The following is a 26,895-nucleotide window of genomic DNA, read 5'->3' as shown; positions in this document are numbered from 1 at the left end:
CATTTTTTGGGCCATCATAGTAGTGAGGTGGTGGGGCCCAATGTGATATTTTTTCATGGGGCCAAAATCCCTGGGGGCACCCCTGGCTATAGATGATGACATAAAATGATGCCCCCTTTAAAATTAGTTTTCAAAGCTTTTTTTTGTATCTTTTCCAGAGTTTTCCTATGGGATACACTGCGTCACCATCAGCTCCATTTCCACCAAATGCTCAGATTGTTATTTCCTGATGGGGAATAAATAGGGGCTGGTTCTTTAATTGCTCCTGGTTGTATCAATACCTAACGGTTTTACTGCTCCATCACGAGCCACTGGGAACGGGTTGCCCGGGAAACGGCCGCATGGCAACAGGATCAGAGCCTGGGGGTTGTCTGCTTCTAGGTCTGCTCCCATTTTACATCGCATTTCCTCACTAGATGGTGTGCAAGCCACTGGAGAGTACACTTCCCCGCACAGTGGGCTCCACATCCAGCAAAACAAACCTGGGAAACTATACGGCGGACCTTTTCTTTACGGGGAAGGAAAAGTGTGGAAATAACAGCCTCGCTCGCGTCAAGGTTTTCTTTTTCTAAGCGCTTTTTTTTTCAACAAGAAGACTTCTTCGGGAGAAGCGGCAACAAAATTCAGCTGTGATGGACATAATGATTGCGGTGCAGGATGCTTGTGTCTCTGGTCAGTGGCTTACTGCGATAATTCTCAGCCTGTGCTGCTTTCTGCCGTCCTGTTTGCCCGCTGGACAAACTGTGGACTATTCCTCGGTTGAAAGTGTGGTCAGCAGACAAGGCGACACCGCTCTACTGAGGTAAAACAAGCCGACACAACTTCACTTTCTCCCGCTCACACTCACTCTCTCTGTCGGAGTTCTCCAAAAGCTCCCGACCGCACACACTCCTCCACACCAGTTCATGGTTTTCCTGTTAACTACTTTTTAAACGGGGTTGTTATCACCCAGCGCCTGCCGATAAACACACACAATAGGCCATTTTCCCTCCATCCCGTCCTTGTTTTCGCCTGACTGGGGGGCGGTCAGTGCAGCGGCCGCTACGCAGGACGACAAGTGTAGCTGCTGGTTAGTGACGGCAAAGTTTTCCAACATACTTTCCCTTTGTGTACTCCATCCAACAGAGACGACGTGTTATTATGCAGTGTGTTTGGTTTAAGAGCTGCTAGAAGGTGGGACGACACGTTTGAATTAACCAAATTAGCCTGCCTGCTGCGTATCGCTCATAATATAGGATGACATTATGTTCATTGGTTTCCACAGTTTCATATGTTATGAAAAAAAGAGCAGCAGGAGGTGAAACACAGAGCGCAGTGCGTTGTTTTTTAGTGCTGTCCTGACAGTTTTGTCTGAATGTATACGGTGATGTCGCAGTTTCAAAACGGTGCTGAAGAAGAGCGTGTTTGTGCTCGCTGTTTATCAGAATCGAGTTATGGCAATGACGCGCTCTCTCCCCCATCCTCCCTCCCTCCATCCTCCCTCCATCCTGCCTCCATCACGTACGCTACGATGCCAGCTGCACAGGTAGATGCCCATTAAGGACTAAATCAACTGAGCATGGGCGTGGTTTGGTTTGCACTTAGGAGTTTGTATGTAAAATAATCATCAAATAATCAGCATATCATCAAAAACATAACCAAAACACTTTACAGTTCAGATGATAATAGTACCTCTAATGCAGAAGTTTTTATATAGTTTTCTTTCAGGGCTTTAATTGCCAAAATCTCTGTGTAGTCTGTTTAATTTCTTCAGAAAAATGCAAAACTCTACACAAAACAGAGAGAAAAAAAGATGCAAATCTTTGGAGAGCTGTGATAATATCTTGTTCTACCAATATCAAATATCCGCTGTGATGGCTCAGAGGCTGAGGGGGCAGGCCTGCCCCATTTCAATATGAATTCTGTGGATGTTGACTCTGAGAGATGCTTGTCGTCGACCTGAATACAGAGCAGCTAACTGTCTAAAGTTCCACTCAGCTTGGCTTTTAGTCATTGTTGTCTCATACTTGATTGCTGAAGAGCTGAATTGTTTCTGTGGCATAAGGTCATCATAAGTGGCTGCATGGAGATGAGTGTCTTTACTATTCGAGTGGTTTAAATGTGTTTGTGCTCATTACAGCATTACCTTGGCAACAGATGAGGGGCACTCACTATTTTTACCATGTTCCCTTCATGCCTAAAGGGTCGTCCCGTCAAAGAGACTTACACCTCCGACAGTCTCTTTAGAGAGGGCGTCTAATTCCCCGGTGTCAATCTGGGTTGGCTGTGATCAGTGGCAGAAGCTTTGCCTGATTCCTGATGGTTTATTGGACCAGAGATTATCCCTGTGCTATGAATCAGCTCAATAAACAAGTAGCCTCCCACCCTCTGAATAAGGCAACACTCTCCACAAGCGGGTCATCGCCTCAGTAAATGCCATCTAGGAAATGGATAGGGAAAACATTTAGAGGATGCATTCATTGCTAGGTTCTTACAGTTAATTAACGGGTTATCCTGCCATCGCTGTATTCTTTTTTTCCCCCACTCACGTGAATGCCACCACTGTGAAGTTATCACTTTGCTGTGCTCACACCTGTTGACCTAATAGATTGTAAACCTCTTAAACTGCTCTGCTTGCCTCTCTGGATTGCATCTCGTTGCAAAACCCTGTCATCACCAAAGTGATGATAAAGGCCCACTCTGTCTTGGTACAGTCATTTTCTCAAACCACACGGAATCATGGCTCTGTCTTTTTTCCTTCTTTTTTTCCCTACTGGTCTTGAGAAGCAGGCATCAAAGCATAAAACATTTTTATTAGGAACTCAGTGCAGAAAACAGTGCCTGTTTGTTGCGTTGAAGACCCCCAGACTATTAGAGGGCAATTTTGCCATGCCCTTAAGCTGATTGCTGGCTAAAAAATGTGAGCATTCTCGAATACTGACAAACCCAGAAGCACGCAATTAGTCACTGCCTCTGGATTATGGAGTAGCTCCCAAGAGGTGCGTCCGCTGTCATATGTTCATTTCCCCCACCTCTTTAATTCTTAGCGCTGCATTACAGCTGCCCTGATTTATGTTGGACAGTGGGTCCACATCAATTAAATGATTTGAGCTTCTTGATGATGAGGAATGGTCCGCATGTGTATCACCACCCTTTTATTCTTTTTTGATTACTTAAATGCCCAGCCATTTTCAGCCTTGAACAAAGGCCCTCCTTGTATTTGAAATGAGTCGTGCTGCTGCTCCCACAGTGTCTTACATGAGTGCATTCAAGTTATGCATCTATGCTGCATTTTTTTTACACACTGGAAATCTATGAGCTTCCATAGGGAGCGCATTGTTTTAGTGGAGCTACACGTCTCTTTCCCTCCCCCCATCCTTTTGCAGGTTTCATGTCATTTGGATTCAGTTGAATAACTCTTCCCAGTAAATGACTCATCTGGCTATGTATTTGAGAGGGACAGCCGGATGAAAAGACAGTTCCCCATGCTATCAAGAAACACACGGTATCAGTGGCAGCCTCTTCCACATGGATAAGCAGCTGTAATCAACAGCAAAGAGCGAGTGTCTGTAAATTTAGTCCTGGCAGACTGAAATCTTAAACATAGGCTGCTACCATACAGGTGTGATTTGCAGCACTATCCTCAAAGTATGTTGGTCTTTTTATTTTGGCCTTTTCTATTTTTCCCAATGAAATATGTATGATTCGGTGAGAGCTAGACAAAAGGTACACTGATTGTGCTTTAAAAGCTACATTTTACAATCTCAAAAGGCCAAAAATATGAAACAGGGAAATAAATAAGAGCCAGGCTGTGTACACCAAAAATAAGACAATGATCCAAGCGTATTTTTGTCATTTAGTTTGACAGTTGGCCCTCAGCCACGGAGTAAAGCTTGCACCACAGGCCCTAGTCTCTGTAATGGTGCAAAATTGACCTGTCACTAGTTTGAAAGTCTGGTATTCGTATAAATCTAAAATCATTGCCTCGTGTCAACAGACCAGTTGATGAAAATGTTTTCTGGCTGTACACAATTGTACTGGAGCTGTGTTTTCTAGCCTTATCCAGTACAAAAAACGATGCCATGTATCATTTTCCTCAACTGTGTCATTATTATGGCTCTGAAAGGTCTTGACATTTACTATAAGCACTTGTGCCAGAGACAACATCAAGTTTAAATGGCTTGGTGTCCCCAACCCAACGCTGGTAAGATGGAATAGTGGAATATTAAACTGATTAAATTGACCGTTCAAACTCCACAGGACAAAGTCTTAAGAATGAATTGTTTACTATCTCTTTAACACAGGCCATAACTATGTTTGAGAAGCATACTCTCCCCTTTCTGAATTTCATCATTTTTTTAATTAAGGCACTTATAATGTATAAGCAAGGCTACTTCATCTCCAACAGCTTGGTTGACAATATAGCAGATATAGCATGCACATCAGTTTGTATCTGCAGTTTCATGCACTCATTTGGGAGGAAAACCTGGTTTACCTCTTCTGACACATCTGTGGGCACACCTGAGTCTGTCATTGTTAATTAAATGCCAAAATTCCCTCGCCTGTTTGCTGCACCACATGTTTAATGCGATCAGTGTTGCTGTCAGCACAATGTTGCTCTCTTTCACAGTCCTTATGTTCACCGTGGTCTCCACATCTCAAGGATCAAGTGTTGGGCATGTAATTTGACCTCATTTTTTGGCGAGTGAATAGACACTATCGTGATGCAAAACAATGGGCATGGGGGAGGGGCTGCCGTTAGGGAGGAGCTCCCAGATGGAGCTTTCCAGGCACAGATATAACAGTCAAAGACTTGTACTGTCTTATATCAAAATAGAATGCCACTCAGAGAGCACAGACCTCCACCAAGACTAATGGTGCATTCATATGGTCCTTGGATTATCCCATTTCCCTAGTCATTCTTCCAAAATTGAATGAGTTCTTCCTTTGCCCATACTACCCAGTTCCAACCAGTTTCATGATAATTGGGCCAGTAGTTTTTTCCATTATTCTTCTGACAAACAGACGAACCAAACCAAGAAAATAACATCCTTGGCGGAGGTAAAAATCTGACCTTTCTTTTTAAATAGCGTGGGTCTATGTCCTGTTGCCCAAGGGAAGCTGGCTGGACTAAAGTATTAATCAGATTCATTACTCCGGCATCCATTTACGATAGATGTGCTTTAGTACAGATGGAAATCAGCCAATAAGGTGACATGCTACAGCAGAGGCAAGAAGGCTTTCATAGCAGCTGCCTCCTGTAAGACCTCCAGTTAACCTCCTCCACAGCATCCACTTGAAAGTCAGAGCCCGTCATGACTTATTTTTAAATTGTTTCATTCAGCTTGTTGCTGAGAGCAACCTAATCTCTCAAATGAGACTAGAAATGATGTCAAATACGTGGACTGTCCTTTTAGTCTTTTCTATCAAGTAATATTCAGTGTAGAAGGACATTTGTCATGAGATAAATCAAATGCTGTTTATGGATACAGAGATGAGTCTGCTTAGCCATTCAGACGCATTATCTTTAGGTGCTTGAATCTTTTTTTTTTGTTCAACAGATTTACAGAAAACTAGTCTTGAATGGTACTTTTTTCTGGTTTTCAAAATAACACATTTAGATGTTTTTAGTTACATGCCATGATTAACAGCTTCTTGTTAATATGTAGTAGGGCTAAAGAACACACTGTAAACCATTTCCAAATGGATTACATTCATAGTCATCGTTTGCCAGGCAAGTCAATCCATTGTACTTTCCAAATATTAAGCATTTCTATTTCTAATATATTTCAATTAGCACTAAAGTGATTGAGTGCCCCGGTGAATTAAAGCCTAAATGGAAATGCTTTCCCAAGGTAAATCCTTCGAGGAAATAGATGCTATTTTAGGTTTTAAAGCATCTTTCTAATATTCTTATAATCACTACAATTATAGGGGATAGGGAAAATGATTTGGGGTGGAAAATGGAGCTTTTACCCGCATCCAGCTGTGAGCATCCACGTAATTGCAATAATTCTACAGGAAAATCTCAGAGGAGTGTTTTTGTGTTGTGAGAACACTATAAGGCTCGAAATTAAACTTGACAGAGAGTGACTGAAGAGGCAATAACAGGTTATCTTTTGGGCAATTTTAAACTAGAGTCACTTGAAACAGAATTTTTCAGTATAAGATATCTACTGTGTTAGGGGACATCTCATTTTGTTTATCCATCAGTGATTGAGTGTCTTGGAAACAGTTTAAAATTTAAATTGAGCACTGGGCTGTGATTTTTCCATGTTATTTACAAGTGTAATCATTACATAAGTGTGGATACTTTCAGTGAAGTGTTGGGAGTTTTTAGCAGACTGCTTAAGCAGATACTGAACATGAACATTGATTTCCAATAGGCCATATCAGAAATAACAGTTCCTGTGCGTGTTCTTGTGGATATACTGTATACTGTCTTTTTGTTTAGAAGATGACGCCACTGTCTCTGACAGCTATTCCAGAGTAAATTTCTTTTGTTGAACAGTGTACAGCCCTTTCTCCTCCAAATCATATGCCAACACTTCAAGTCTTTCATCACAGAGAGCAGAAACGATTCCTCAGAGCCCCTTCAATTAAAATCCTTAATCAATCAGTTAGCATCTCCTTGTGTTTCATGATAATTAGTTGTGCTACTCTGACAACATTGCGTAATCTCATCTGGGCCTCCTCAGTTGATCCTAGTTATATACCAGCAAGTCCTAGTCTGCCTCTCTTGTCAGCAGGTTGTCGACAGAAACTTGCTGACATCAGAGTTTGAAGCCTGTGTGATGGTGCAGCTTTGAAACAAAGAGTGCCGGCGTATGGGTGGTACACTTTATTTGGTATGCTGAGCATGAGAAACACTTCAACCTTTTCTAAGCTTCTGGGAAACGTGAAATTTCCAGCCCAGAAAGCTCTGCAGGAGGCATAATCATATATTCCCGAATTTAGCTTCATTTATACCAAGTCAGAAGGTGACCCTGTCATGCAGTTTTAATTGACAAAAAATCTTCACATATATCTCACTAATGCAATGGGCCTCACTCGGGAAGCGATATACGTACAAATTTCCTGTAATTTTGCATTTATACACACAGCGGTGGCCGATATAGCCATAACAGAAAATTAAGAGAACTCAGCATCAAGAGGCTCATTGTGTTTCTGAATGATTTAAGCCTCCAATGAATGCTAGTTGCAGCAGTGAGACCGAATCATCATCATCATGGGAGATATTCCCTCAGGACTGGAGTGGTTGATGTCATTATCTTCAATGTAAGATCTTTATGTGTGAGCATGGTTTGAGGCTGGAGGTAAACATCAGTTTGATCCCATAGGAATAATAAATCAGATGTGTTGACACTTGGTTGTCTTAGCGATGCCCTTCAGTGAGTTAAAACAATCCAGGGGGATTTCAGCTCTTGTAGAGGGTATTTTATTGTCCTTAAATGAAATTCAACATTAGTCTTGTATCTTGGCTTTCCACTAGAAACATGCATTTCGCTCTGAGGAACCATGATTTCAGAGTTGGGAACAAAGCTGGCTTGCGTGCTGTCAGCTACATGCTGAGCATAATATGTGCAACCTCACATCACCTCGAAACTAAAGCTTACATAGTAGCATTACTGCATTTAGAAGCAAACTCATATATGAGATGAAATAATAAGCTGGATTCTTAAAAACTAAAAGTGATTCCATTACTTTTCTGGTTGCTATAGTTCCTCCTGATTCAGTCCCTTATGAGTCACACACATTTCACTGCTGGAAAAAATCTTGATAATTCTCCAAATTAGGAAACATGTATTGACTATAATCTCTATTTTAGCACTTCAGTTAGCTCACTTATATGTTCACGATGGCTGGTCTCTCACAATTGATTAGAAACTCCAGCAGCTAAAGGAGATATGTATTGTCATAATTCATTTTGGCTCTATGTTGGCATGGCTAAAGAATTTTAATTGGAGTCGCTCTGAGCAGGTTTGGTTTTTGTTTTTTCCTCCCTCTTTCTCTGTCTCTCTGTCTCTCTCTCTCTCTCTCTCTCTCTCTCTCTCTCTCTCTCTCTCTCTCTCTCTCTCTCTCTCTCTCTGTCATCTGCATAATGAGTGTGTGGATTTCAGACTGCTGTAAATGTTTGTTGGAGCCGAGTAATTGGAGAGTCTGCATTGGTAATTATTAGTAAATGGAGAAAGAAGCAGTGGAGCAAATCAATATCACTGAGAATGGTGCTACCTTTTGTTTCCAGTGGGGTCAGGAGTTAAGGTAACAGAAGTGTCATGCTGCGCGGAGACAAATTAAGGCCTCATTTGTGAGAATGAATCACTAATATGTCGCAGACTTTATGCACATGTGTGGGCCTAATATTCTATATGGTGGTGCAGTATTTGGTCGAAGAAAGGCAGCTGTAACAAATGCCCCTATTGGATACTTACTGATTAATTGTAGATTCATGATAGAGTATTAATTCTGTGCTATTTTGCACAGATGGCAAAATGGTTTGTTATTTCTAAGTAATCTAATTTAACAGAACAAAATGTGGTGTTGTTGAAGTTTAACAGTCCCCTCACTACCTTACTTATGGGAACACAGAACACTATAATCAGTCACAAAGGTTGTGTTATTGAAAAGGCCCCCAACCTCCACTCTTTAATTGCACGTTTAGTAATCTGTAGTCAGAATCTGGTTTAACAAACCCCTCTGAAAGCATCCGGTTCTCTCATAAGGGAAAAAATATTTTCATTTTTGGCCGCAACAAGCTCCTGAAAAAAGGATGGAGGATTTAATCCAAACATAGAGGAAACACTTTGACATTAATAGGCTGTCAGGCTTTGTCCCAACCACGCCATGGCAGGGAGATTGACTCAATCTGTGCTAATGTTAAACAGTGAATTCATCAACTGATCTGCGAGACTGCCACTCATTAGGATTCTAATTTTAGACACGGGGCGGCTTTTCCCTATTCATAATGGAAGTTTGATTTCTCCACACTTCTGTGTCTCTTTCTTTCCCTCTTTCTATTTCATCTTATCTTTACTCATCTCTCTCTTCCTCTCCATTCATTGATTGCATCTAACGGTAAGCAGCCCAGACAGATGTAGTTGTGATCAGTTATTACCTGCTAATGGATGAGCTGTCTGGTTTTCTCTTTTAACACTTCATTCTGTCTTCAGTATTTGGTCTCTATGTTAGGTTTGACGTGTTTTGGTCTGATTGATATTCAGCAGTCAACTTCATTGTGCTTAATGAAAAGGATTACAATAAATTAGATTGGAAAATAAAAATAAAAATCTGCAGCTAAGGCCCATATCAGTCATCAAATTATCAATTATCCCATTTGAGACAGTGGCTGGAGGCTTCTAGACAATCTAATCACACATCATTATTATAGAGATGCACAAATAAAACCACTTGCTATTTGCCTCAACACATGTATTAATGATTTTATGTCCATTTCCTGTGTTACTGTTAAAAAGATCTCTCTTCGCTAAAACTGAAGACAGCAGCAATGTGACCACTGTTACTGAAAATATTTTGTATTCTCTCCTACAGTTCACAATCCGAGACTCTTTATGAAAAGTATCTTTTTGTTCTGGTCAGTTTATTATTACTATGTAGTACTGAATGCAGAAAATCTCACTATGAGCAGAGTCAATGATGTGGGCATGGTGTGAAATGCCGAGTAAAATGTGTTTGATGGTTGCCCAAACAGAAGTACACTTTTGTTGCATGCATCTCTTCATGTCACGAGCTCACTGTGGTGATTTCTTCTTTTATTAAAGCTCAAAACTTAGAGTGAGCAGTCATGAATATTGTTGACTAAGGCTCGAGAAAGCTGTAACAGCCCTCATAATGTTTGGCCAGTGAACAGCTGTTACTGTGAAGCCGTGACATAGTCAGGTTTGCTTCAACAGAAACTTGCAAAAAGTGCAAGTCAGAGCATTGTAGATTTTTCCTACTTGTGATGATGCCTGACTGATGGTGGTGAATACTGGATGCTTGGTTAATGGAAATATACACAACTAAAATCCTGCTGCTTTTTGTTACGATTTTTCATATCTGATGTTATCCCATGACATGATGGGTTTTTCCTTTTTTTTTCTCTCAAAATTTTTGTATCGCCATTTGTATGTTACCATTGAAGCATCCAAATTACATCATCATTTATAGCCTGATTATGTTTGATGAACGTTTTGGGAGACATGTTGTTTTGTTGGCTAAAATGTCCTGAGGAAACAATTAGTCAATTAATTGATTAGTGGATTAACAGAAATGTAATTATTGATTAAATTTATGAATCTGTAATTATTTTGATAATCACTTCTGTTTTCTCTGAGGAAAAAAAATGCCAAACATTTACTTCTTCCCACTTCTATTGTGATGACTGCTGCTATTCTCAGTTTGACATCAATTTGTCCTGCAGGCACGTTTTGTAGTATGTCAAAACATGAACTGATATTTGGTGGTCATGGTTTTCCCCCACAAAAAAATATAGAGCTGGTAGCGCAACTCTTTCTTCCTCATTGAGAGATTCTCCAATCAGCCTCCGCCCCATCCATCACCACTGCTCGTACTAGGTTGACAGGTAAAAGAGCAGCGCAATTGCTCGCTATCTGCATACTGCAGTGATAGTTTTGGCGTCTGGTGTAATTTCTCTGTTCGAGGAACCATCGCTCTCTCTCTGGAGGCTGCAGGTTTTTCAGGTTACAGCTTTTGATTGGCTTTCGATGTTGTGACGTGCTTAATCCAGTTTGCATGGCTTACTTTAGAATCGCAAATTTCAGGAAGTTCACAGACCTCTCCTCCTTCAGGAAGCGAATGTGAAAACACCTTTCTAGTGTCAAACTTGCACGGGTACAAGTCAGTATAGTCAAGGTCAGACATTTAGGGGGCATGAAACACATACGTTACACAATACATTTTTAGTGGAGGGTTAATATCTCTGGATTGTGGAATGTTTTTCAGACAATCATTTTCAGCTCAGAGAAATTGTTATGGCCACTCTTCACATTTGTTTTGACCTTTTCACATTAATTGAGAATATAAAAGTCAGATTAATCGATAATTAAAATGATCTTTAAAGCCCTGAAACTGACTTAATTTGCATAAACACCCAACCAGCAATCTAAGGCTGCAGCCCAGTTTCTTTGCAGCAGAATGAACTATTTTGCCCTTTTACCGGTGTCTAAAACCCACAGAGTATGAGTTTGGCAGCATTAAGAGCTATGCTACTAATTCAAAAGCTTTTGGACTACGAAATGGATAGTATTTCTCTCATGAGATGTTTTAACTATCCTCTTTAACTCCGTCAAACTTACATGTGAGCTTTGCTGAACAACATGGAATTAACCTCGGCAAGGTTCTCTGTATTGATGTGGGGCTCTGTTTCTCCTCCTTATTACACCCAGTTAGCATTATGAAAAGGGGGATTACGGCTCCGAGCTAATTAGCATTCAGCCCTAGGAGCCACAAATGAAATGTATTTGTAGATAATACAGTGTATGCAGCTACCATACCTCTGTCATGTTTGAATGTGCATGCCAGTTGTTGGATTTAACACACACTGTTTCATCTTACTGTATTTGGAGAGACACAGTCAGGTGCCACAATAGAACTTCCCTCAGGCATGCAGTCATTTTCCAGCTCCTACAGTACATTCTGCAATCTCTTAAACAGCCAGTTGTCTTCAGTGGAAGCGTGTGGGCCATGTCTTTCTTCTGCAAACCTCAATCCAGGCACTGTCTTTGATTCCAACACAATGCCCCCACTGCCTTCCTCCCTGCACCGTGTGAGTGTCACTTTCATTTCAGAATATTCACCTTAGTTTTTGCCAGTGCGGTTGCTAATGGGTAGTCTTTTCAAAGTCTGGATAGGATAATCCTGTCATCTTTGTTTTCATGGCCACCTCAGGGCCGTTCAACAAGTTCAAAAGAAAAATCAGCAGTGCAGTGTTTGTGAGGTTGATTCTTGCTGTTGTGTTCCATATCTGCCATCACAGGCAGGACTACATGTGGAAACAGGTGCTGTGCTGAATGACTTCAGTGGCATGTACTGGCTCACTTAAGGGAATATCTGAGCCAGATGCTTTATTATGTTGTGTTAATGCTGATGCCAGTACACCGCAGCACAAGAGGCAGGGGTGGGAGCTTTTCTTGAAACTGTTGCACTTTTGGAAATTACAGCGTTCACAATGAATTTTGGCTTCTTTGCCATTTCTTTTGGTCAGATGTGTTAACATGTAAGACAACCACCTGATAAGCAGCGGTATTCTCCCTGACTGGCCAACGTGGCCAATCAAAGATGATACAGTTTACAGTCTCTGTGGATGCCACAGATTTTTCTGATTTCTACTCCACAGTATTGGATGGGTATTTCTTTCTTGGGAACAAAAATACACCTTGAGGGAGCAGCAATGTGTGATTTGATTGTAAGAACTGTGGGAGAAGAGCATCTTGTGCATTCTGTGATGAGGAAATATTTTCAGGTAGTGTAGTACAGATCACTGTAAAAAAGAAGCTCTCGAATCAGATGTGTTTACACCAAAGCAAAGCCAAGGATTTCTTTGCATATCTCGGCACAGGACAAGAATGGTGATGTCGACTGAAAGAAATGTGAAGGTCTGAGACTGAGTGATATCAACAGTTTCAGTGTATTGTTATGACATAGAGAGTGAGAGTGCAGGCATCATGATTACAGTGCAGAATAAACCGCTAAAAAAAGTATAGCGAACCAGGTTTTTGCATGGATATTAGAAATGACATGTACCAGGAAGGAAGGATCTGAAACAAACATGGTGGAAATTAATAAGATGATGATAAAATACAACCTGCAGAGACACTGAACTTGCAAACAAAATATTGGGGAAAAAATTGTGCATGGTAACATGCTGTAGTTAGTCACATAAACTCAGAAACAAACATTCCCTGAGTAATGAAGGACTAAATGCATAAGTGATGATGCCTTTAGGCTTGTAATATCAGCTGTCTTAATGATGTTAATTTTGGCACGAGTACAGGCCAGTACTTGTGGTTCAACCCCAATAAAAGGACTTACTACCACTCACTGGCCAGTAGACAAAATAAAAATGTCTCTGCTGTGCCCTGTAATTCTACAGCAAACCATTTTAAGGTGATTTTACTTTTTGTTTATTATAATGGTTAAATAATACATCCGCTTAGGAGGCAATATTTTTGTTTTGTTTTGTTTATCTGTCAGCAGGATTATGGAAAATTAGTGGCCAGATTTTTCATGAAACTTGGTGAAACTTGGATGGGCCAGGGAAGAACCCATCACATATTGGTGATGATCCATATCCGGATATCGCAGATACACAAATTATTTTTCACTTTTGTTAACATTAAAGTATAGGGCATGGCCTTGACGGAGTTCTGCACTCTCCAAGTGCCAGAGTACCCTGTAGTTTGAGAAAAAATTTTACAAATAGGTATTTTTCAGGGCAGACATTTGTAGGAAAAGCACAGCAGTTTTGAATGACATTAGTGATGGCTGCATTGCAGGGGAGATAATGGTATTATGCTGTGAAAAATGTCCTTCAACATGTTACTTAACATGAAAAAAAGAAATAGATTTTTGTTTACGATTTGAAAGAACTGAACTGACATTATGGCCACGGAACTAAAAAAAAAAAAGACAACTTTCTACTCAATAATATTGTGTTTGACATGCACATTCAAATAACACTTGCCTTTTAGACTGTTTATGGTGCTGTAACTGTGAAGTCTTGTGAAAGGTCGAGTTAGGACATATCTAAAAATCTGATTGTGTGATATTCTAAAATGAGAAAGGACAATGAGCTGAGAATTAGATAGATAAACAATACATTCAGTAAGGAAGAATTTCCTCTTACTCAAAGAAAGTGCTTCGACAACTAAGCTAAAGGTATCGAGGAAAATCTTGTTTTGTGTAGGCGTCCAATATGGTCTGTTTTAAAACTCTTTAGAAAAGGAGAATTGTTTATGTAAATCACAATCCTTGTAGTATCAGAAACAAGATTTATATTGGTAGTTTTATTGAGTTTCTTACTTATCTATGGAGTGAGAAGTTTGCAGCACTGATACTGATGCAATTTGCAATCCATAAGGTTTAATTTTGCCCTGAGCCCTGAAATCGAGGTTGACTGGATTTGGTTTGAGTTTGTTGGCTTTTTATTTAGATGCTGCATCCAATTGGGTTTTGCAGCTGCTATGGCAATGGACAAATAAACCAAAAGCTTTTTCAAAAATATAAAAGGTATTGGGGAAACAAGTCTAAAATAGCCTTGAGTGACAGACAAATATATTTTATCAGTGTTTGTGAGCAAACAACAAACTGACGATGTACTAGTGTGTGTTTTCATATAGTACTTCACAGGATAGTGATATAGGATAGTGATATCGTGACATGCTCCTATAGCTGAAGCAGACATTTCACACTACTACATCTGACAGCTAGGAAACCTTCACTATGAGTGAATGTTCAGAACACTTAATATGGACACTTGCAAGTTCCTCCAAATTGATTTTTATTTTCCGCGATCAGCTCAAATGTGCGCTTCTTGTGTGTCAACTCTGCTGCTGCTTTACTGACTAAATTATTCCACAGATAGATATATTTTTTATCTCACAGTTAATAATAGGGGGGATACTGTATACAGCGGCATGAATAATTCATGCAGGCATCCCTTTGTAGAGATTAAAAACGGAATAAGAATAATTCACGCTGTAAGCTTACATAAATGGTTTAAGAAACCGCTAATCAACTAGCAAGCCTGTCTGAGGCAAGGCAGCTACCTAAAGTTGTGAGTTCATCCTCAGAAGTGCCTGCTTAAGCCCAGCTGAGAGCCAGCCAGAGAAAAAATTCAAAGGCTTCTGTCCACATCATCTCCACCTCCTCCTGGATACAAATTCTTAAGATTTTCTCCTGGATGTGCCACACTGAAGCCTTTCCTGGTTTACTCTGCTACTGAGGAAGTGACAGGTCCTAATTATACAGTCTGGGGGCCAAGAGACACTTAAACATTAACAATTACGTAGGGATAAAAGCAGCAGATAAAAGGAGGGGAATAACATGAGGAAATAGAAGAGCAAGAGAGAAAATGAATAGGGATTTGGAAGCAAAAAACAACAACATTTTGCTGATAAAGCAGGGAAGAGATTGAGTTTGTGGAGAGAAAAATGACAGTAATGGTTCTTTCGACTTGTTTCGATATCGTAATCAGATTTAGAGGCACGTCATGTATATTTATTCAGGAAGGTTTTTTACATAATACCCTTTGTGCTCACCAATTGCACAGATCAGTCATGCCTCAGTGCACACCAACAATTTCTCAACCCATGAGCTGAGCCTTTGTCCTTCATTGAAAACCAGTGAACATACAGCAGACTGTTATTAGATGTCTTCCCAGCCATATGGTTTGCAAGCTTAGTAATTGCCTGGGCCTGCATTACAGAACATTGTGGATGAATTCATGATTTGAACATGCTGTGCTGTTTAGCAAACAGTTCTAAAGGACACTGGCCTTCTGTTTACTCTGCTGTAACCCTCCAAGCTCTAAATGGATTAATGATCCTGAGGTTGTCAGTTCAAACGCAGCTGCAGAGGATACTGCTGATGTGTCCTTGAGCGAGGCACTTAATCTAAGTTGTGTCAGTTAATATCCATCTTCATAAATGCATTATACACATATCATAGGTTACGTAAGTCACCCTCGATGCAGTCGGAGGAAACAAACAATGTGAGCCTCAGATAGCACCTTGGCCCGAAACACAGTCCTGGGGAATATCAAGTGGCTGTTGTCTGGGTTGTATTGCCTTGTCATTGTTTGGAGTCACTATCATAATGTATTCTGTAGGTGCATAGAAGCCGTTTTTTTTTGCAGGTAGTTATAAATAGTTCCACTGTTCAGAAAGAATGCTCATAGGTTCTTATGTTCTGTCAATATTTATGGCTCGTGGTCCACACCTTAGTGTATAGCTAATCTGCAGTACACAGGACTGCAGTGTGTTGCTGACTTGCTAGGGGGCTTGTGGGCAGTGCTTTATCAGAACAGTATAGCTCAGACACTTCTCTGAGTGGGTGGTTTGCTTAGACCCAGACCCCACATACTCTGGTAGGGGAGTTTGCAGGGTTGCCCAATTAGTGCTGAAAAGTGTGGCAGTGCGTCAGCAGGGAAGTGTGCACCAGAGGAGGCGTGTCATCAATCATCACTCCAGCTTCAGGCCTGTTCCAACCCTTTTCCCTATCTGGCAGAAGGAGAAAGAAGGAGAGGGGAGAATGACAGTGGCCAGCCAACTCCATGAATGACAACAGACTGCACCGGAACTGACTGCATTAAAGCCTAGCTCTGAGCAATAATGGGCAATTATTTCTTTTGATACGTTTCTTTTAATTGTTTCCTCAGAGGTAGATCCAGAGAGGAGATTAAAACATATGCATTTAGTTAAAGGATAAATCAGGTGATACTCTATGTTTCTTATTCTCAACTAATCCATTGACAAGAGCAAAACCAACAATGAACTGATCACTAACTTACAAGCATTTCCTGTATAGTCAAAGCCTGATGTATTTTTTTCATCTGCACCATTGAACCCCATTGAACAACATATCAGTGAGTAACACTATTACACTGAGTTATATGTTAACTTATGCTGAGCTGAACACTCCATGTCTAGTTTTGGTTTGAGCCTGCCACTTTTAGAGAAATCACATCATGGACTAGTGCAATATCCAAAACACAAGAGGCACAATAGTACTGAATTAAATATTGTCATGTTACAAAATGGCTTATGTTTAGAGGTAGGCTGGAAGAAAAAAACTTAATTTTTATATAATTATCCAAAAATAATATTGTGAATATGGCAAATGTTAATATCAGTAAAAATGAGTTGCCAATAGACATTTTTCCAAATCATGTCGTCTCTTCCCATTCTGAGCATGGATACTGATTCAGATAATTTAGTTGGTTACAAATGAGTTATAATATTTATTAGTATAATATTATTAGTACTTTTTGCTCAAAACTACAATGGCCAGCTGTAAGTTATCTGAAGTTATGTAACTATTATGGGGAGAGACACATATTAGCAGGTAGAGTCAGGTGTCAATTAAAAGCTGACAGTTTGCTGCTGTCAAATTTCTGTGTGCTAATTCAAGTCACTGACCACCAAATTGCTCCATGGTCGCTGCTATCACTGTGTATGTGAATTGTTTTTTTAAAGATTTATGTCTAGAATGGGAAAGAAGGGCCTTGGGGCGAAACACAAGCTGGAAGCTGTGACATAAATATGCATACAAATAGGTAGGTTTAAAAATAAATGTATTAATACAAATCAATAGTGCAACGTATTAGTAATCCATGGTTTCCATGCCTACCAATGCTTTTTAACAGGACCTGAAAAGCAATTAAATATAGCAGATGATGGAACATCATTAATTGTGTGTTGTGTGCTTGTGATTGTCATTGATTGCCAATCACCAAGCTCTGCCAATATGCACCATCATGCATCATGACCTCTGGCAAATATTGTACATTGTTTACACCACCTCCCTTCCCTCTTGTGTCCTCCATGTGCAAGCCAACCGTTCCTCCTTGGCTTGAACACTGACACATAGTGCGACACTGGCTCTGGGATTTGTAACGTTTCCAAAAATGGGTACTTAGCTCTGTATGGAGGGTATAATGATAATGACAGTTCATCATCATATAAAATGCCTCTCATTTAGTGAGTCTTCTCACTGCTTTGTCACAGCCTTGACAGTGTCAGCACCGACTAATGAAAGCTTAAAAAATCTTCTCTGAATATTATCTTTGAGGTATTTTATCATGTATGAAACTTCTAAAAGCCCCATACTTTCAATTCAAAATTATGGTTATATTTCCTGGCATGAGTCCTTTTGTTCGTTTTATGCCCTCCGCTGTATAGCAGAATACGTCCATGTGGAAAATGCTTTAAGATAATCTCCCCTTGGGGAGGTGTACAGTAATATAATACAGGATATAACAGAAGCTGCCCTCACATGGAGCAGTGAGACAAGGGCTGTGATAGAGAGAATTTGGCCAGATGATAATGCATTTGCAGTTATGGCTTAATTCAACCTTTTAAAATATCTGCATGCTCAAATTGGTCATTCTGGACTGTAATATCAGAAGCAGGTTTGCAGACATGATATGGCCTGTGGCTCGCTGTCCAACTGTCTGACATCGACCCTTCATAAAACAGTCATCAACATTAGCTGAATTGTGTAATTAAGTTTTTGTCCCTCCATTAGAGCAATATTTCATCACTTGCAAATTACCCTCAACAACATTATCTTGATGTTAATGTCCATATGGCATTCGTGATGGCTGTGCCACTCTCTCTGGCAGAGGTATAAAATGTTATTGCTCCAATGGAGATTTCTCTTGATTAGGGAAAAGTAAATGATATGACACCATATCACTGAGGTGAGCCAGGTTTTTCATAGACATATATGTAGACGCCACATTGGCTTTTGGATTGTGTGTTGCTGCCATATTGGAAAAGGAAAGACTAATCTGTAAACAAGTACAAGTAAACATGGGAGGCTGCAGTTTTTCTGGATTGAAAGCACTAAAATATTTACATCTTCGTCTTAACTGATGTCAATGAGTAATTTTTATATTCAACTGTTGATCTATGTGGTGTAGGAAAAAGTTTTGTCTACAGTTAATCTCGAGATTTTGGTAACAATCGATGCTAGATAGTCAAGAGAGGAGTGTGTATCACTGTGGGGCTTTCATGAATTAATTACTTAATATAATATGTGGTGGAAAATAATTAATTGTCAACACGATATTGGGTTCACGAGAACGAGACGCGATTTTGAAATGTTTTATTATAACTCTTTACATGCATGATGTAAGCATGAGCTTTTAATAAACTTCTTCTTCCACAAATTGAAACTAAAACTAAAATTTATAAAAGTTAAAATAAGATAAATAAAAAAATAAAAAACCCCAGAGGGATTAATGACACTCCGGAGGTGACTTGTGGTTTTTGATCGTCGCGTAATCGCTTGGAGACAGTTTCGACCGTGATCACATACGATTACAAACGGGAGAATGAACTGTGGCCGCCGTCGCTAACTGCACAACATCAGCAGCTGATCAAAACAAAGCAGCTTGGCTAATCATCATAAGCATAGCGATCTTGAATTAACCGCTAACTGTGCACAGAGTGTCCGGTGCTTTTTGTAAACAAACAGAGATCGCTAAGGCAACGCCTCCTGCAGCAGCAGCACATACACACTGTACTGCTACAGAGCTAACTGTTAGCTTATTAGCAGGACTGTGCCGCTTCGATTCATTCTTACTCTTCTTAACGAGCCACCGGCCCCCCGCAACGTCATTCTGGCTTCTTTCTGCTTCCCCTCCTCTTCTTTTTATTTTACTGCCTCCAGAGGTCACAAATGGAGGTCTGGATAACTCACAAATCTCGAGAGACTGATTTTTAGCGTGACGAGAAATATTGTCACACCCCTAGTCCTCATACAATATAATGAGGATACTGCTTTACTACAATTTATTTTGTTGTGCTTTATTCTTTATTATTTAATTCAAATTATTAAATTTTTTTGCATTCTATTTAAACTGTAATATATTTTTGGCCATATCATGTCAAACCGTTACAAACTTACTTACTTACTTACTTACTAAATCTGTTGAGAAATGTAGATATTATAGTGCTTTTTATTCCAGAAAATTCCATAGCTTCCCTATTAACTTGTACTAGTTTACAGGCCTGTCTGGTCCAATATGTTGGCGAGGTTGACGTAATGCAGCAACCCACTGAAGCAGTCAATGCGATCAATGTCTATGTATATATGTGTATGTCTTTTTATGTCTGTAAGGTCAGAGTTTAATGTCTTTGGTTGTTTTCAGAGTGCATGACTTCATGGCAGCATGCACTCTTCATAAACCGTCATTCTCAGGTGGGAGAATCATGCTGTTTTAGACAAAAAGCGTATGTGGGAGAGTAGGACCTAATGGTAATAACCTCTTCTTTTAACCGACAGTCATGAAAGGCAGGGCTGACCTACATGCTGTAAGGAGGATTCTCGCTCTCTTGTTAGTGTGTACTGGTGGGGAATTGAGGTCTTTTCTGTCAGGAGGTGATACGTTGAAGCTGCAGACTATCTCAGCTAAGCCCAAGGAAAAAAACAAGAGAGAGAGAGAGAGAGAGAGAGAGAGCAAGCTCTGTGAGAAGGAGCCAAACAATATCCAGCACATGTGTGTCTGTGCACATGTATGATTGTGCAGTGTGTTTGTGGGCAAGTGTGTGCATGGGTGTGCAGTTGCCTGTGTGCGTTAGTGTGCATATGTGTGCGTTCATGTGAGAGAGACAGTAGGAGGAGTTGACTGACAGCACTATCTCCCACAACACTATGGAGCTCCATACATCATTAATCGCTGACAAAAATGAACATTCTGCTGTATCCTTTGAGGGCTAAAAGACCTTACCACCAGCTTCTCCTATTGTGAGCCTGTGTGTGTATGTGTGTGTGTCCACTACACATGACCACATGACGTGTAGGTGAGAATTCACTACCAACTTGAGGTTTCTGACCTATGTGTTTGGTTCAGTGCCACTATGATGGATGACATGGTTATTAGAATCTCGCCTTCAGGATGGGGGCTGTCCTATCTTGCTGTCAAGGTCAGTGGTTACTAGGTTTATAACAGAGTGGCAACCTAGTGAGCTTACCGAAATGCACCCTATATTCATTCCATCGAACATCTATCATGTCAAATATCAGATTTAGTACGGCTATTTTGTCTTACAACGAGCCATGAGGAAGCCACTAACTGGACAAATCTGACCCAAGCTGAGACAAAAAAATGATTGTTAAATTAAAATTATATAGGATTACAAGTATGGGATTATTTGTGGCCACATTGTCTGTTATAATTATGATTAGATTTGTATATTTATTCAGAAATAATGCAGCCCTGCCTGTGTGCGGATGCATTCCAAAAGACAGGCGTGTGTGTGTGTGTGCCAGTCAAACGGCTTGATTGGGACTAATGTTGAGCCAGGGAATTAGCCTCTCCCATTAGTCCGCGGGGAGTTGATAACAGATTGCAGGCTTTAATACTAAAATAGACTCACCAGAAATGAGCATATACCATAGCTTCGACTGCAAAATCCACTTACTGAGTAATCACTCAGTTGTGAGATCAAAGGCAGCATCAAGACATTACCCTGCATGTAGTTGGACACTGAGAAATGTGAAATGATGATTGTTTTCTCTGAACTTGCTAAGGGTTTCATGAGACAAAATCTGTCTTTGATATATTTGTGGTTACATAAAAACAACCATTAGCACTTAGCAAAAGGGTCTGGACTTGTAAAACGTACATAAAAATAATCTCAAAGAATTTTTTCCTTACTTGGCTTTTTTTAAATACCTCTGTGGGCTTGTTCACACAGACTCAAGCTTTTTTTCCACACAATTTTGCAAAGTTTGAATTTTCTCTGCTAACCTGCTGATCGCAATTTTGGTTGATTGCCTTCCGGAGGAGCTGCTACAGCTACTTTGAATCTCATGGGCCAGTAAGATTACTGTCCATAATTCAGCAGTTTCTATTGTTTTTACTGTCAGGCTCTCCTACAAGTGATGGCCCTGCAATGCTAGAGCAGATGTGCCCATAGCAATCTTACTCATGTGCATCGTTTCGTCCCTGGCTTTTTGTTGCATTGCCAGGAAATTCGCAGATTAAATGAAACACAGATCTTAAGGTCACTTTTCCATGCCTGTGTGTCAACCCTTCATTAATTAGTAAATTGTTCACCTTTGTACAGCAAAACAGACATCATTACAACAGACGCCTGATAAGACTGTTCATACTTGTAAGACAATGACTTAAGTTTGTCTTAGGTGCACATCAGGAATGCAGGTATGAAGGTGACAGTATTGTTTTCCTCTCACCTTGTAAACACATCCATGAATATACAGTAATATAGGAACTGAACAACATGGTGCACATTAATTTGAATGAAAAATTCTTACTGAGCACATAAGCCAGTGAAGTTTTCTTGCTTCCTGGTTTGCATCTGCGGTCCACAGCACATGTGCATTAGTGTTTCTCTCACTGGATACACCTGCACGTTCCTGCTCGGCCCATGAGCACAGTCATTTAACAATGAAAAACCTTCAATGTTTAAGATATGCCTCTCACAATCAATATGTGCAATCAATGGCATTGATGCTAAAAAAGTCAATTTTTCTCATAGGAAAAATTACATTTTCCTACATCCACTAAAAAGGTCTCTAGTTTATGATTATCCTAGAGGTCCCAGCAGGTCATTTTATACAGTGAGGTAGAGTGGGGACTAACATTATCAATGAATGAAATTGAGCTCATTTAATCCACAAGAGTCTTGGCTTTCTTTGGCTTTACCTATTTCATATAAATCCAAGACTGTTTAGGGACCCCAGTACGCAGAAATATTCAAATGAAACAGCTAAAAATAACATTTGTGCTGCATGAGAAAAACGTGGGCATGTCTGTAAGGGAAGAGACTTGTCGGTACCCATAGAAGCCATTCTCACTATGATATGTTCAGGTCAAATTTTGCCTAACTTGGAAATGCCCCTATTCGCCCCCCTCCCAACAAGATATCATGACATGCTTGGTACCTTAGATCCTCTAGTGTCATATAATACCATTATATCCTCCTTAAAACTGAGTCCACAAAAAAGCCGGCTGGGCCAGAGGAACGCAAAGGGGTTAAGGCAGACGGCCTTTCAGGTGGGCCATAAAAAAGTCAAAAGATTAAACCATAGAAATAGTTGTCAGGGGCAGCTCTATTTTAAAAATGATAATGATTTACCTTATGTTTTGGCCACAGAGGAATGTTTGCTTCAATTGCATGATTGGTCTTCTTGCATCCATGACTACATCTCAGTGGTATGCAGTAAACCAGCACTTACATCCTCAAGTGTTTGTCCTCACCTTTTTTCTTTCTACAATATTTAAACTTATTCTGTGACAAAAACCCCCAAAACCAAATGTGGATGGCTTGAATCATGTACCAGTGGCAGAAAGAGTAATGTTTGCAACAACAACTTACTGTAACTGCAGCTCGAAAATTGAGCAGATAAAAAACTGAGTTTCAACCATTATTGTTGCCTTGTTGTTCAAGAAAATTGTAGGGGGTTGCTTTAGACAAGATAAAAAAAAACAGTAATGAGCTCAACCGCACAGTAAGTATGTATTATTTGTTGTACTACTGCAGTAATGTAATAACCTTCCCAACCCATGTATTTATTGTTTTGTGCATAGTGAGCTGTGGCTGAAATTGGTCTCATTCAGAGCTATAATGTAATCAGTGAGTGTATATTTGCAGATGAGAAGGCTATTTTTGGAATACATGTATGGGGGTGGGATGCAACGGCCTTGTTAAACTGAGAAGTGGAGGATTTAAATACCTTGTAGAGGCCAGACATCATTCAGAATTGTTATTATACATGTTCTGTGCCGTATCATCACTATCAACGGTCAGTGCACCTCTTAAAAACAGTTGCCGGAAAGACATCTGTGCTGTGAAGGACTTGGCTCATTCACAACGTAACCAAACCCCCAGATGAAGGAAGCAAAGAGCAACCAGAGCTCTGTTCAGCCATGCTATGCTAAGCTGTGTTTAAAAATAGATTCCATTAAGGCCTGATTTTCACAGTGTTGATATGATTTGCTTTCCAATGTATAGGGTGAGAGCCTGCAATAACTCTTGCTAAACATTTTCTCCAATTAAACCCTAAAAAGAAGGCAAGCAAGAATGCCCCCAGGCTCTTAAGACACACTTGCTGCCAGATGTTTATAGTTAAACGAATAAACCACAATAGTAGGATTGGGTTTGGGCATTTACGTTGTAAGTATTATATTCATAAATTATGGAAGAAATACCTTCCATCCATCTCAAGGTGTCCAAGGCTCGGATTATGAGCAAGGAAGGAAAGCATTCTCTCCCATCAAATAGAAAGCATGTCAATGGAAAAACCCATTATATATGCCTTCAGGCGCTTTCCTATTTAACACTGTTCTCTTTAATGGGGTTATTCAGTAAACCTTGCGGCCATCTTCAACTAATTGCATGTTTCATAAACTGATAAGGAAAAATCACACAGGTTACAGGCTGCAGCCCATACATCTTATTTAGTTTCCTGCACTTCTGTAACCATCCAATTTAAGAGCTTAGCTGACTTTTCTTCTTATCAGCCATTTTACCTTTAGCCACATTTACATACTCTATAAACTGGGTTTGTGAGGGCTAGATTTGCTGTGTACAGGACACTTCAGGGCTGTGATGCTGGTCATATGCATGATGAATGGAAATTAGTTTGAATCACAAAATCAGTTCTGTGTTGTGTTTCTTGTCAGTATTTGATGAGGTGAGCTTGTTGTATCTTGTGCAAAATCATCAGCCCATCCCCTCAAACCCCGCAGAGTACAGTATTGTGTGTTTGTGTGCATGCTCATTTGCCATTGGCTCATTTGAATGTGTGCGATGTCGGTAATGAGCAGCCAGAGCTGGTGAGGCATAATAATGCCCAAGGAAGGGATGAGATGAATCTCTGCTGGGTGTTTCTCTTTTTACCATTATTATCCTGGTTGCCAAGATGCTGAAGTCCCGGATGTTGCAGCAATTTACATGAGCTTAATGAACCTGTTAGCTAAGACATGCACTCTCCTGCTATTCCCACCACACTACTGGCACATGGGTGGAGAAGAATTGGGCCAAATCCATAATTTAATAAACTTTAGATAGCAACATCATGACTTTTAATATGTTTTTGTGCCAATTTGATGCTGCTGAAGGAGCTGTGCCGTTGCCCCTAAACATTACAATGACTTTACACAATTGATTGGATGTGCTAAGCAAGAGGAGCAATTTTCTCCAGGACTTGTGATTGGTTTTGTCATTAAGGAGATTAAGGGGAAGAATAACAATTGATCAGGACTCTGGTACATTATTGAATTAAACCAAATTGTGATGTGTGTGCTGCTGCGCTTGGATGATTTTTTGTGTTTTAATAAGTTGGAAGATTATTGCCACTAATGCAAAACTTATTGTATAATTTGGTTTCTTACTCATTGCCAATGAATATGTTTTTTTTTTCTCAATCCAGACACTGGGGGCTTGTCTGGAGAACATTTCCAGACAATAAGAGCAATTTCTTGTTCAACACAACAGTACCCTCATTTAGCTCCAACTAATTATGCTTAACAAGGTCATTTGGTAACAGGCAACTGTCACAAAATTGACAATGGAAGTTTTGTGTAAAGCTCATGCCCTTGTGTAAAATGCAATTATGTCATTTAGACTGCAATTGTATAACTTTGCTTTTCCGTCAATATTTTTTTTTGTCAGTCAATCAATTTGTCAACATTACCAACATGCCTAAAAAGAAAATTTAATTGCTGCTTCACACCGATTACTTCCCCCATAGACAAAACACCTGACTCTAGGCTTCTGCAGTTGTTGTTTCTAATTAATATTTTTAGTGCTGTATCGATTGTCATTCTTTTACATTTCTTTGAAGGGTTCTGATCGAAGCTTCGAAAATATGTTGTCATATTTTATGATGTCCCCATCCTTCCACCCTCAAAGTTTCAGCTAAGAGATTGTTGAAAGTAGTGAACTCACTGCTCGAACGCATCCATCTTAGTTTTTCAGTCTGCAAAGTAAACAAAATAAACTCAAATAATGTTGAGAAAGGAATTATTCTTGCACCTATTTGCATTACTAAACAGAATACATGAATACACCTGCCTAATTTGAGTTTCTTACAGAACGAAGACTAGCTTAATTGCAATGTTAAGTACAAAATATGACATAAATATAAAATTAAGTCAACTAACAAACAATATAGGTAAATGCTAAAATCTGTCCATACCTGTAATTTCTATTATATATGTAAATTAAAAGTAAACGTTAAATACTGGACAGTAACTGTTCATTATGACTCTTGCACTGGACAGCACCAGTTTTTTTGATAACTAACTAAACACACATATATATATATTTATATATATATATATATATATATATATATATATATATATATATATATATATATTGATATATACATTTGTAAATCCAAACACTCATGAAAGGTTACATCCTAAGTGTGGGTTTGAAGAGAAGCAACCAGATAGAAGGAGCAGGAAAGCCAGAGTTAAGCTTAATAACCCTCCAATTTTCCTTGTTGCGAGGCCCCAGTGATTTCAATGAACCAGAGAAGAAACTCTTCAGAAAAAAAGCTAGATTCTCACAGAAACCTGCAGATTCTTGGTCTACATGGTGCACGGTTGCCCACCACTGCTCTTTGAAGTTAAGCGAGTGGGCAAATAAACAAAAGGGAAAACTCACGAAGGAAACAGGAAACTTAAAAACTATTCTGTGTTCATCAGTTAGCACAAATTGTTTGGTTCAGCTTACCTTGCACGCACCAGCTAGAGCTTGAGATTGTTTGACTGCCTCTCTAAAACTGTATACCAGTGTTGACACTCCTGGAGGAATTGGATTGTTTTTCACCCTGCTGACCACCACTTCAGTAAGTTAAGTGCAACAGGCTCTGAGCCTAGGTGGAGTGAGGTAAACAAGTGCCTCTTCAACCCATGTTGTGCCCCCTGTTGGCTGTCATCAGGAAGTAAGCCTTTGACTCTTGGTTTGCTGACTCTTTTTCGACTCGAGCCTTTCACCGTGTCCTTAAGTCAACCCAGCTAGATCGACGACAACACTCTTGAGAAATATTGACGTTTTTAATTGCAGTAATAGTAATTTACTCTTCCTGGTGTGTTTCTATGGAGACCTTAAGGTAATCTTGGAATGGAGTATTTGCTTTATCAGTAAAATTACTCAAACCACTGTTATGAATCAGAGACCTTGTTCGTGGGAC

At 39.8% G+C, this 26,895-nt stretch overlaps 1 protein-coding gene across 2 annotated transcripts in view; it reads left to right on the top strand.

Moving 5' to 3' along the window:
• The first annotated feature begins 231 nt into the window (after positions 1-231).
• Positions 232-26,895, top strand: part of negr1 (neuronal growth regulator 1) — a 158,954-nt gene continuing 132,290 nt past the window's right edge. The window contains exon 1 of one of the 2 annotated variants that reach the window (XM_059340712.1): positions 232-802. In XM_059340712.1, coding sequence (XP_059196695.1) covers positions 633-802 — 170 coding nt within the window. In that variant the 5' untranslated portion in view covers positions 232-632. The remainder of the gene's footprint in view (positions 803-26,895) is intronic. The other variant, XM_059340713.1, reaches the window with a different exon arrangement.

Source organism: Centropristis striata, chromosome 9 (assembly GCF_030273125.1).
Source record: "Centropristis striata isolate RG_2023a ecotype Rhode Island chromosome 9, C.striata_1.0, whole genome shotgun sequence".
NCBI classification, from domain to species: domain Eukaryota; kingdom Metazoa; phylum Chordata; class Actinopteri; order Perciformes; family Serranidae; genus Centropristis; species Centropristis striata.
This window is presented reverse-complemented; position numbering and strand designations above follow the sequence as displayed.